Below are 13,327 nucleotides of genomic sequence, written 5' to 3'. Positions count from 1 at the left end.
TAGGTGGGTGAGACAACTTTTGCCAGTTTTCCAAAGGAATGCATTTTGCCCTGCACCTGGAGGCTGTTGTTATGCAGCACACTGAATATACATCCATGTGAGTAACGTAGGACATTAGATTTACACTATACTCCAGTATCAGCTTAAAAGTTGCTTTCAGATCAGCACAAAATCCACGGGTTTTGCAAGCAACAAGTTGGGTTCCAAACCAAAGCAACCACAGATTACTTTCCTACAGGAGTGAAAAACTCAGCCAAAAGCAAGTTTAGCTCTTCTTCACTGCTCGATGATTTCTGGTAGGCAGCCCTATTCCACAGCATCCCAGCTAAGGCTCTCCTTGCTGGTTTGTAACCACTTCCGCCGGCCAAGAATGAGAAGGCCAGAAGTCACATCAGGACAGCAGAGTAGGGTCAGGAGAAAAGCAGAGCACAACAGCCATAGTACAAGACTGGACGAGGGTCAGAAATAAGTAGAGGCCAGCTACAGCCACAAGGAAAGTGTGGGAGGAGACTTGGACGTTATAGGAGGTGGAGACTACAAAACAGGAGATGGGTAGTAGTGGGCTACAGGTAGATGGCAGAAAAAAAAAATACCCCTTTTCTTTCTGGGTATGTCTCATTCCTGCCCAAAGCACTGAAACTTTGGGAACCCAAGTCAAGTGACCCAGTAGGTGTGTTTTTCTTTTGACCATTCTCAATTAAAACCAAAAACACCCACATACACACACACAAAGCTCCTTCACAGGCCTAGAGGCAGCAGTGGTCACTTTTGCAGGACTGAAGGCAAGACAGATTATACATTTTGACTACATTTCAGTCATTGTAATTCCCATGGAAAGGTGATGGACTAGATAGCCAGTACCTTGACCACAGACATGGTCTCATACTTGTCATGGTTAGTTCCCCTGCCTCGAGCAGTCACACGCTTCGTGGTTTGCCTTAACGGCAGGAGAAGAGACACTTGATTAATCTGGTGTTCAATAAATAACCACTAAGGCTCAGGGCACATTTCTGCAGCCTTGGTGTGACTCACTTTCCATAGCCACCTTCCAATCAGAGGCTTGGAGCAGTAACCACCAAGAAATTCAGTCACACCAAAAGCTCAGGCTGTAGAGCTAGAGGAAGGTACGAGCAAAGGCAGCAGGAGAAGGGAGTAGTGCACATATTGGGCAAAGACTATGGATTAGCTGGAGACTCAACTCTCTATTTAATAGACCAGGGTTAAACAAAGTGCATGGATACTGTTCTGTGGTTGAATAAAGCCGGCCAGAGCCAGACTGCTGAAAGAAAAATAAAGTCCAGGCAGGAAGAAAAAAGCGCAGACTAATCTTCAACATGAGTATCCTCTTCTTTCCCTTCACAAAAATCTCTTTTTTTGTTCCCAAATTTGCCACCCATCTTTTGTGTGTGTGTGTGTGTTTTTGTTTTTTGGCTGCACAGTATTTTAAGTTAAACGTTTACTTGATTAACGTGTATTTTCTACACAGTTGAACCTGAGCCATTACTTAAAGACAAAAATCTTCCAAACACATATGGCAATGAAATAAAAGAAAGCTCCTTTTGGAATTAATCTTGTAAATACTGCACAAACTTCCTTTGAAGAACCATAGCAAAAAATACAGAATCATGGACAGCTGTGCATGCTTACTGGTTTAAAAGTAACTTCAGCAAAAGATTCCTTATTCCTGAAATGAAACCCTGCTGGAAATTTAGATTTTTAACGTGTAAAACAAAAAAAACCAACCAACCAAAAAAAAAACAAAACATTTTCGCCCATTTGCAGTAATAGCATCTTTAAAACTGTATCAGTGCACAACTTCGGTCAAAACTATTATTTTGGGGGTACGTGACAATATATTCTTCAGTAAGTTTCATAAGATATCAAAACATTTGAGGATTTTGAATAAGCCTATGAAACCTTGCATTTCATACATCACATTCATTAACAGGGCATTCCTGCATTTATCAACAAGATTCCAAAGCTGGCTTTTACACTCATTCTCCAAATCCTGTACAATGTGCCAAAGACCAATCTCAGCTCACATGGAAATATCAAACCAACCTCCCTGGCCTAGCTTTCAGGCAGGATGAGATCGAGGTAAGATTGGATATTGCACCCTACTTACATTGAGATATTACATTTGATTTCTTGCCTAATATCTCCTAACATAATCCATGCAACTGTACTTAATATGACTGGAACTTTGCGCTTACCTTTCAACCCAAAGATGGTAAAACAGCATTCTCATATTCCTCCTGGACAGCAATTTAATTCTGTAAGAAGTATGCCATCTACTGATGCACTAGCACTATTTACTATGCCGTTCGTTCTTCAAGTGCCTTCACATAACCACTGACCAAGACCAATCTTAGCTACGTTAGCTGAAAAGTAATAATGAATTTACAAGGAATGACAGATCTCTTGAAGCCAGTGAAATGTTTTATTTTAAGCCACTGCTAAAACGAGAACAAATTTAGTGCAACCTGGAGTTCATAATCTGAAAACTGAATATAGTTATTAAAATGGCAAAACTCATCACCATTATACAGTACAAGACCTTCATATTCATTGAGTACAGTTACATAAACATTTATAGTTATTCAAACTGCTTTTGGTATACAATTGCATCACTAACTGGGCTGTGAATTACCTTAACACTGCACAAATAAGCAGCAGTTCCAGCAAATTATAATAAATTGTAGTATTAAATACTATTCAGACATTACAACAGAACAAAAGCCCTCTAAAACTACAACCCCAGCTATACAACAGGAATGTACAAAGATGGTATAAAATAAAGTGTCTACAGTGGCTGGGCTTTGTACTTGCCTCTTCAGAGCTCAAGTAAAGCAAATGCTTGACAGTAGTGGCTCTTGCTGAAAAGCCGGAATTCTTGCACTAAAATCATTCCTTAATCTTTGCAAATCACCTGTGTAAAACTAATTTTTTGCGCTGGTGACAGTGTTTAGTACTTACTGTGTTCCCATCTCCAACGATATGTGGCTCTTTATAGAAAAGGTCCCAGACAAGTAGTATTTGAAAATGTTTAAAATCTGGTACCGTTCTGGGGAGACCTAATTAGTCTCGGAATGTGGGTTGCTGGGTTTGTGTGTTGTTTTTTTTTTTTTTAATTTTATTATTTTTTAAAAAGTTTATACAATCTTTTTTAACTCAAGAACGAACATACTATGCAAACTATATTCAAGTATGTGGTATTGACTCCTTTTTCACATCCTCATTTTGAGACAGTAGATCTTTAAGCTTAGCATGTGGATTTGTCTTGTTTTCTATATTTAGGCTTTATGCATACTTTTGTATTATTTATGTACTCCACTCTGAATGTTTAAATTTATGTTAAATATGGCCACTTCTATTTGCTAATTTATAGAGGGATGATTTTCAAAGTGCTTTTTCTATAGTATCTTATAAAACATCAAAAGTTCTATTTTTCAGAACACCAAATGTATTTAATGAAGTGTTTAAGAGAGAGTGCCTTATGGAACAGTAACACCATTGTATGTTTTCTTTAAAATTAAATTACTATGTCAGGTTTCCCATACAGAAAAATGCAAGAGGAAAGAAACTATACTTCATTATGTGTTTATAAAGTACATTTGTCTGGTTTAAATGGACCAAAACGTGGTCCTCTATGTTCTTACAGTTTTCATTTACACTTCTGTATTTGTGGTCAGGAGTTTTAAATGAACTTAGTAATAGCATTAAGACTCACTTTAGCAAAGAACAGCTGTGTCACTAATATGACAGACAGCGCCAGTTATACACAATCAGAGTAAGGTTTCCCCAACGGTTATTAAAATGATTCAATTATAATAATTTAGCAAGGCTGTTTTAATGCTTTTTCCAATTTCAGTAGCCAAGAAAGAAGTCAAGGCATCCAGAATACGAGTTTAAAACAATTTGTGTAGAAAATTGTGGGGGTTTTTTTGAAAGTAAAAAATGAAGTATTTTGTAACTTCTCATGTAATTTGGAAGCTGTTACTTTCCTTGCAGGCTAATAAATCAACTTCTTCATTAACACCAATCAATAGAGTTATGCAATGTATTTGATCCAGTCTGAAAAGATGACTCAATTTACAACTATTTTTAGTGCAACTATTGTCTAATTAAGTTCTGGAATAGTTTTAAGTTTTCAAATTTGCACAATCTTCTTCTACCTTTTCACCAGAAAAGGCAATTAAAAAGAAAAACTTCACCAACTTTATAAAATCCAACATACTCAATAAATCAATTAAAAGATGGCTGCTCCTGTTTTTTGTTTGTTTAAGTCCACCTGGACAGCTTTGTACATTTACAATGTCTTCAATACAATTCTCAGCTTGGCTTTTTGAACAAGTACAGAAACACTGTACTAGCCCTATTGTATCCTCACGTCATGAAATTTCACTTCAGTTGGAATACCAAAACCCAGAGCAAAAGTTAGTCCAGAGGAACTCTTTTTTTTTGTATTTGATCTTCTTGACATTTCGAATTTCAAGTTAAATTGATGCAAGTACATTAAAAGGGAAGATGTTACAGCCAGAGAATGGCTCCAAATTTTTGTCTAGAACAAAGCTGAAAGTCAACATTGTCAAAGGCTACACCTGGAAAAAAAGAAAAAGGAAAAGGAAAATTTGGGGGAGGGGGAAGAAACAAAGAAATAAATGTGCACAACCGTTCAAGTGTATTTGTCATTAGTCCCATCTTCCACATATAAAAATTAAAACAGCTTTCCCCTCTGTGCTCTAGAGAAAACAGATTCCTGTCACTTAACATCAATTACCTATAACAAGGAAAAAGAGCACAATTTTTTGTTGTTTTTTTTTTTTTTGGTCTTTGTCATATGACATATATAGATCTTTCAATCAGTGAAATGATACATGAAGTGAGGTAATAAACTATACAAATAACATGGAATTTTAAGTTAGCAGTAAAAATTTACATTGCAAGTTCATATAGGTGAGATCTAATACATATACAGATACATACACATACCTATGCGTGTGCGCGCGCGCACATGTGTGAACACACATTTGCTTAATATAAGTCTTTAACTCAGTTTGAAAGGTAAACTCTGAGATCCAAGACAGGGTCCCTTTTGAAATCCAGATGACAAATGAAGACTAAAACAAACCAGGTCTCTATAAAAAGACCTTCAATGACTAGCGGAATACCTTCCTGACACACAAAAACATTGCAAGAAAAGTGCTCTTGAGACTACCAGTGTGACACCTTAGAGTAATTTAGCAGAGCAGGAGGAATCAGTTGTCCACATTGCACTAAAATTCATGAACAGATTTAGAGACTTCATTTCTTTTCATTTAGGATCCAACCCTGAAACTCACACAACATACCAACAGTGTATTTCCCTGTGACAAAGCCATTAAGATTCTGTTGCTCATCCAAAACAAGCAAAACTCCATGATTCTCTTGCAAGTGATTTGAATTTTGAGGTGGCAGCCTTGTAATTACTAGCATGTGTCTTTTTCTAAACAAAGGATGTATAAACAAACAAAACCCAAAAAGCACTTCCAAACCACAGGATAAAGATCCAGATTTTCCTTCAGATAGGAATGCAAGTCAGCAGCACTAGTAAGAAACACGATTAGATTTGCTAAAACGACTTGATTAACAGTGCCTTGAAAAAAATCAGCAAAGGTAGTTAAGAAAAATGAAAAATCATTTTTCAACAAATTTCTCCTTTATGTTTTAATTAGCCTTCCTTGCTAACATTTAAGTGCTCAAAATGTAACAAGTCTCTTCATTACTGACAAGAAAACTCATATATGGAAGGTAAGAGATAAAGAATTAGACTCGTCAAATAGATGACCAAAATTCTCAGAGGAAAAAGATTCTATGTGCCACTTTTAACATATCTGTGTGTGAGGCTGTCCTGGTTTTGGCTTGGATAGAGTTAATTTTCTTCACAGAGTTTCACAGGGTGCTATGTTTTGGATTTGTGATGAAAACAATGTTGATAACACACTGATGTTTTTGTTGTTGCAGAGCAGTGCTTACACAGAGCCCAGAACTTTTCAGCCCCTCTTGCTGCCCTGACAGTGAGCAGGCTGGGGATGCACAAGGAGCTGGGAGAGGACACAGCCAGGACAGCTGACCCCAACTGGCCAGAGGGATATTCCATGCTATATAGATGACATAACGCTCAGGAATAAAGCTGGGGGAAAGGCAGCAAGGGGGAGATTTGGAGTCATGGCGTTTGTCCTCCCAAGCAACTATTACACATGATGGAACCCTGCTTTGTTGGAAACGGCTGAACACCTGCCTGCTGATGGGTACTACTGAATTCCTTATTTTGCTTTGTTTGCGAGTGCAACTTTACTTTACTTTTTAAGCTGTCTTTATTTCAGCCCACAAGTTCTCACACTTTCACCTTTCCAATTCTCCCCACCATCCCGCTGAGGGGGAAGTGAGCAAGCAGCTGTGGGGTGCTTATCTGCCTACTGGGGTTAAACCACAACAGAGACCAACAAACAAATTCTTCAGACTCAAAATTAATGTCTGTTGAAGTGTTCGCATACAAGAAGCTTCAGGAAGAAATTTAACAATTCAAACTTGATTGGCAAGATTCGGGAAACTTTGCCGAAGTTTTTATGAAATTATGCTCAGCTGCCCACTCTGCCCTTCCACCACAAGTTATCAGTTCTCTGGTCAACAAAAGGGAACATGTATTTGCACCTCAATTTCAGAGCAGACTCTCACATCTTTATATGCAGTTAAACCTGATAAAGGCAGCTATGAAGCCAGACTGTACTAAAGGTCTGCTTGGACAAGTCGCAATTTTCCTCCTGGTAATTCTGCCCTTGGGCACTAAACACCTGGCCAAGATTGGTAATTTTTACCGTTGTCTGCAGTAGGATTTTTTGGAACAGATTTTTCTAGAATATAGTCCTACTGCAAATACAGCACACACAAACGGGAAAGAGAGCTATCCTGGTACAGCAGGAATCCTGAATATCATGCCTGAGACTGTCTCCTCTGAACTACTGTCATGGACAAGGTATTTTTTCATAACTATTTCAATGGTCTGAACACAGCAGTAAATACAAGTTATGCATGGGTGGACAATATCGATTATGGACTGAATAAACATACCATGTGCACAGTATCACAAAGCACAGCACAGCTATTTTGACTTTCACCTCAGTCTTTTAAATGCTGACAATTACCTGAACATTCATTAATTGGATTTTACATTACATATCTGTGTTCTTCCTATCTCCTTTTCAAAGAGGAATGAAGCGAAGAGCGTTGCATCTTTGTACTTCTTCAGGCATTTTCCAGTAGCCACCCAGCCAAAGACTTATTTAGAGCTTGCTCTCCATCAGACGCCTTCTCTATCATTTCACAGTACTTCAACACTGCTTGCAAGAGATCTCCCACTTTCCAATCCCTTTCTCGCAGTCTTCTGGAAAGCTAAAGGGGGACAGGGAACACAAAATATTTTGACCAGCACATCCTGATCAGCAGTTACAAAAGTTATTCTTGAAACATTAGCTCATAAGAGATCAGTTGTAACAAGTTAATCATTATTCCCACATCTATAAAAACAAAAACTTCCTCAAGGATCAAGCACTTTTCTTTTGGGCAGTTTTCACTAAAATTTCTTCTGGAGGGAGTGACATTTTCAAATGATGTGGTGCCACAGGTATGAGGGCTGTGGTTCATCAAGACTGCAGAAAACAGGAAATTCTGAACACAAGATTAAGAAATTTGCCACCCCTCCCATGCCAATAACGCACATATAAAAAGACAAAACTCAGTCTTAATAAAAGGATGTGGATTTTCCTTTCACAACATATAGTGTGGTTTGGGTGGTACAGATGCTACCCTCAACGGAAACAGCGTCTTCAGAGCTGGGAAATTATAGCATCTTAGGGAAGAGGAAAAGGTGAGGGTTATGTTAAACTACCACTTGGGAACAGAGATCAGCGGAGCTGAAAACATTTTTTTCACCCAGGAATCCAAGCAAGAAACTTCCTTTACTGATGTGTCAAGATTAGCTATGTATGGAAGAAAGCCAATACTAAGACACAATGAATTTGTCAGTTTGCCTAGAAGCAAAAAAATCTTTTAGTTTAAAATATATATATTCTTGGTAGCTTTCAGCATAACCATCAGTGCTGCGTTTAATAAAGACAATTTAGACATTCACCTTACTTATTCTTTGGAACAGTAGGATTTTATTGCTTTTTATAGTCCTTACTATGATATTCTATAAATTACGTTTTCAAAAGTCATAAACAGTAGTCAGTGATATAGCTTCCACAGCTACCAAATGAAATATTCATAGTGTTGTTTTCTTCTTTTCTCCAAGACCTGTCAGACTGAAATATGTAAATTCTAGGAAAGAAGTGAAGACGACGACAACTTCTCCCTGGTTCTTCACCTAGGTGATATTCCGACCGCAACAAGGCAGGTGATGGAACTGGCAGGAATAGTGTGGACAGTGAACATTTTAGTCTGTATTTTTAGTTATACATGCTTTTAGGACTGGCTTGCGTACAAAACAGTTAGCTTCCTGAGCAAGCATTAATTTGAATGAGCAAAAAAGACCCCTCTAATCTTGAATTTATCCTGAAAACAAACTTTTTTCAGTTAAAAAACGCATTCTACATATAAATTCTTTATATAAAAAGAGACTGAACTCTGACATTATTTCTGTGAATTATTTGTAAAAATTAAAATACAGCACAGGAAACAAGAGTTTAATAGTCTACAATGGGCAATTTTATAAATGGTTTATAAAAGGATAGTGATTTTTCTTATGCCAGAGAGGTTTGGCTAAAGTCCAAAGACCTCCTTAAGCAAATACAGCATAAAGTTTCTGCCTAAAGAAAAAGATATCATCATGGTAAGATGAGAGCTGGCACATGACTTCGCTTATCTTTCTGTTTTAATTGAAATCAAAGTTTAATCCCACTATTTCTTTTTGACTGATGTTTCCTACTGTCACACAAATGAAACAACTGAGTTTACTCAAAATGGACACCAGAAATCCTACAACAGCTAGATACACTCTGATTAAAAATTGTGTGTTTTCGAGGCACTTGCATATCCATGCTGTTGAGGCTTCCTAAAAGGAAAAAAGAGACCGATCTACTCTAATTTACCAGCTTCTTGTGATAGCTCCTAACCAATGTATTTTGTTTCACACACAGGTAATTAACTTTTCTGCCTTATTGAGCATAATATGAACCCTTAAGAGTTCATATCCAGTTTCAGCTAGTAATACCTTGCCTGATATATACTAGTAGTACTTTTATCTTTCACACAGCCACATCACATCAGTGGCTCAATTATCCTGCTCTAATCAAACGTATGGCTTTCTTCCCTTCCAGAATCCCTCAACTGTTTATGGTGAAAATTATTTTCAATGTCATCTAAAAAGTTCAGGCTCATTCCTTATATAACTGAGGTACCTTACCAAAACAGCTATGAGATGATCAAAAAATCCCATAGCTGGGAAAGAGATTGCATGTAGAGGTCAGTTTAGTTTTCTGCTGGGCTGCAGTGCCCTCTGGAGGTGCCTGTCTAGCTTTACTAGTGACAGAACTGAGAATGACTACTAATTTAAGAACCTCAATTTGGGTCAAAGATCACCAGGATCAGCCTGGGACTAACTATAAGACTTCTTATATTGTACTGCTAAATATCTCATTTTTATTATTATAATCCTGAAAGAACAGAGGGACCTTTCTAAAGGACCTTCTTATTAAAGTTACAAGCGCCCTTTCAGAAAGTTTTCATTATTCGAATTTATAAGCTGACCAATCTTTTAAATACACTTTAATTTCAAAAACTGATCAAGTGATGTTGTATGCATCCTACTCTTTCCTATAACAGACTATTCAGAGACAGTGCTCTGAGAATTCTGTACTTTCCTTCAAACCCTACAAAACAGTGAAAGATGCTGAGCCTGACTGACAATAACAGGCGGTGTTCTGGGGTTTGGCAATTCAGCCCAGACATAAACAAGTCTGTAGACAGACTGTGATACACATTACAACTGGGAAATGGGACGGAATAAAAGCCAGGTAATCTTTCTCTGCCCCAAAAAGGAAAATCAGTATTTCAATTCATTTTAACATAACTGCAGTTGGAGAACTAAAAATTAATATGTAAAACTAAGTGAATCAATTATTAAAAAAAACAAACATTTTCAGGATTGCACTACTGCCTGCCTGAAGATCCTATGTTTTTACTTTTTAAGGGTTAATTCAGTATCATTTTATTACTTGTGTCAGGTAACAGAATATTACTTTTTTTTTTTATTTTTTTTTTTAAAGTAGTATACACACAGCAGACGCTTATTTTCCAGAGCGCTCTTTTCAGTATATTCTCTTATTAGGGTAGCTAGAATGGTTTCCAGATACACAACAAGCTACTAGTAGTATCTTTCCTAGGTGTTTTTAGAGGTTAGTTCAAATAGTGACTTGGCAGATTACAAAGTTACAATGCTAAGAGCTTGCAGAAGAATTAGAAATAGTTCTAAGCCAAACATGCCAACCTCCAGAAAAGGAGCATAGGGGATGTATTTCACCTTGCCCAAAAATATTTCCCAGATTTCTGGGTTATTTTAAATAAGAATACAAAAGTTGGGCAGATTAGAACCTCATGAAGATCAGCAAGGAGAAGTGCAGAGCCCTGCAGCTGGGGAGGAACAACCCAGGCACCAGGACAGGCTGGGAGCCACCCAGCTGGGAAGCAGCTCTGCAGCGAAGGACCTGGGTGGGGGTCCCTGGTGGACACCAAGCTCAGCGTGAGCCAGCAATGAGCCCTTGCTACAAAGAAGGCTGATGGCATCCTGGGCTGACTTAGGCTAACTATTGCCAGCAGGTCGAGAGAGGTGAACATTCCCCTCTATTCACCACTGGTGAGGGCCCCCCTGCAAGCTCCAGCCCACCCACTAAGATACAGATACATGGACATTCTGTAAGAAGTTCAACAGCCACCAAGATGAATAAAGGGCTGGAGTATCTATTCTGTGAGGACAGGCTGAGGGAGTTGGGACCATTCAGCCTGGAAAAGACAGGACTGGGGGTGGATCTATAAATCCCTGAATGGAGGGTGCAAAGGGGCCGCCTCCAGGCTCTTTTCAGTGGTGCCCAGTGGCAGGACAAGAGGCAACAAGCACAAAACTGGCAGACAGCAGGTTCCCTCTGAACATCAGGAAGCACTTCTGTGCTGTGCAGGTGACAGAGCACTTGCACAGGTTGCCCAGAGAGGTTGTAGAGCCTCCCTCCTTGGAGATCTTCAAAAGCCACCTGGATGTGGTCCTGTGTACCCTGCTCTGGGTGTCCCTGCTTGAGCAGAGGGGAAGTCGGACCAGAAAGCCTCCAGAAGTCCCTGACAACCTCAGCCCTGATGTGGTTCTGTGCCTTAGCACTCCCAGGATCACATGCATATACCACACAGTTACATACACAAAAAAGAAAGCCAGCATTATTTTCTGGACTTTCTACAGCTAGAAAGGGAGAAGCCAGTCTTAGGAAAAAATTATTAAATACATACTAATGGCATCATGTTAACTTTTCCACACAGTACCAGGTCACAAAATAAAAATAGTTGGTAAGTTATCATTCCCATCAACCTCATGCAGGTGTTGTCTCTAATGCTGTTTAGTTAGCCTTTCAGTAGCTGGGCAAAGTTGAATTAATTCCTTGGTAGAAGATTAAAAAAATAGGTAATACATAGCAAATGCTGGATTATCATGCACAGTTTGGTTTGTTATCACATGAAGGAATAAATTTTATGATTCATAGGAATACAAAGTTTCTATCACACTTGTGATGGAAATATTCTCAGGTCAGTAGGTATGCCAAAATTTTGGCCTTTTCCTAAGAAATGCAAATTCCTGAAGCTTCTCTAATTCTTTTACCTTCAGCTTTCTCTTTGGTCACATAAAATTCAATCTCTAAAACCAAAACAAAGGCACCTAAAATGAAACAGTCTTACTGAGCCTTCTTAATAGCTTTGATTGCACCTGCTTCCAGAATAAAAACATACATAGTACTTAATTAGAATCTAAATTTCATTCTGGTAAGAAAATGTGCATTTGCTGGCATAAAACCTGAGACAGCACATCAGAACATAACATTACAGATCTATTTGCATAAGCAAATTCTCAGAAATGAGAAGTTTCAAAATAGAAGTTTCAATTTATAGTCATTTAAACGCTAAGTTTAAAAAAGTGCTTGAAAAAGTATATTTTTGAGTGAACTAAAATGCTCTAATTGTACCTTCCTCAGAGTAAGCCAAGGAAAACAACTTGTGAAACAAGATAACTCAGCTTTGATTAATGCTGTTTTATTTACGGTACATGCACAGACTAAACAGCCTGTTCCACTTTGACCTATCAGGATTTAAATAATGATTTTCCTCACCAGCAAATGCCTTGTTGTTTTTGATTGGAAAAGCTCAATGATTGATGTAGCAAATAAAAACGAAGCAAATCCTGCTTTCACCACCTCTCACCTCTCCCCCAGTGTCCACCAAACCAAAGTACTTACAAGGACAAATTCTCCTGCAGCAGTGTCATGAAAGTGAAGATCGGACACGTCTGTTTCAGAAGCTGCCAGCCACTGGAGTGTTGCTCTGAGCTGGGGGTCCACTAGATTTGGTTCCAGATCAATATTTACTATGGCTAAAGTCTTTTTTACTTGCTCCAAACCTAACATTAAAAATAAAGTCATTAAATCTACAGGTTCAAATTGTTTCAAAAAGTCTCTGTAGTTCATTGATTAGACTATTATCTGAAATACATTAATACAGACAGACAGTATGAAGGGCAAAATTTTACAACTGAATACAAACATATGAGTATTAAAAGGAATCTAAGCTTTAATGCATGTTCCAAATGACAAGGAACTGAATTTAATACAGCCTTTCAAACTGAACAGTAGTAGTCTCACATCCTTCAGTTATTTCAGTTCTCCAGCTGCTGTTTTTGCTCTGCCTTCATCTAATAAATTTTCTAGTTTGCATTTCACAACTCCTTCCTGGATAAAGCTAATCAGATTGCCTGAGTTTTTCCAAACTATAGTGCTGTTCTAACTGTTTCAACCAAGTTCATACCGTTGAAGTACATGCGGTATTCACTCCTAACCAGGGAAGTTAAGCAAAGTAACTGTCAACATAACTGTGTTTTTGGTGAATAACAACGCATTTGTCTAGGAGTCCCAAAATCTAATACATTTATAGGAGAAAGAAACACTTAAAAATTAATGATACTTACTCCATGGGAAGCACTGCAGTAACATATCACTAGGAAATTTTGATACGTTTCTTAGTTTTATAAAATAAATGTACA

General features: G+C 38.0%; 1 protein-coding gene across 8 annotated transcripts in view; it reads right to left on the bottom strand.

Moving 5' to 3' along the window:
* Positions 1-2,421: 2,421 nt before the first annotated feature.
* The window catches only part of AKAP11 (A-kinase anchoring protein 11), a 43,542-nt gene continuing 32,636 nt past the window's right edge, over positions 2,422-13,327 (bottom strand). For all 8 annotated transcript variants that reach the window (XM_035553380.2, XM_035553385.2, XM_035553388.2 and 5 more), the window contains 2 exons: positions 12,528-12,688; positions 2,422-7,431 (listed from right to left, as the gene is read on the bottom strand). In XM_035553380.2, coding sequence (XP_035409273.1) covers positions 7,285-7,431; positions 12,528-12,688 — 308 coding nt within the window. In that variant the 3' untranslated portion in view covers positions 2,422-7,284. The remainder of the gene's footprint in view (positions 7,432-12,527; positions 12,689-13,327) is intronic.

This window comes from Cygnus atratus, chromosome 1 (genome assembly GCF_013377495.2).
Source record: "Cygnus atratus isolate AKBS03 ecotype Queensland, Australia chromosome 1, CAtr_DNAZoo_HiC_assembly, whole genome shotgun sequence".
NCBI lineage: Eukaryota > Metazoa > Chordata > Aves > Anseriformes > Anatidae > Cygnus > Cygnus atratus.
Note: the sequence above shows the minus strand (reverse complement) of the source record. Positions and strands in the feature narration are given on the sequence as shown.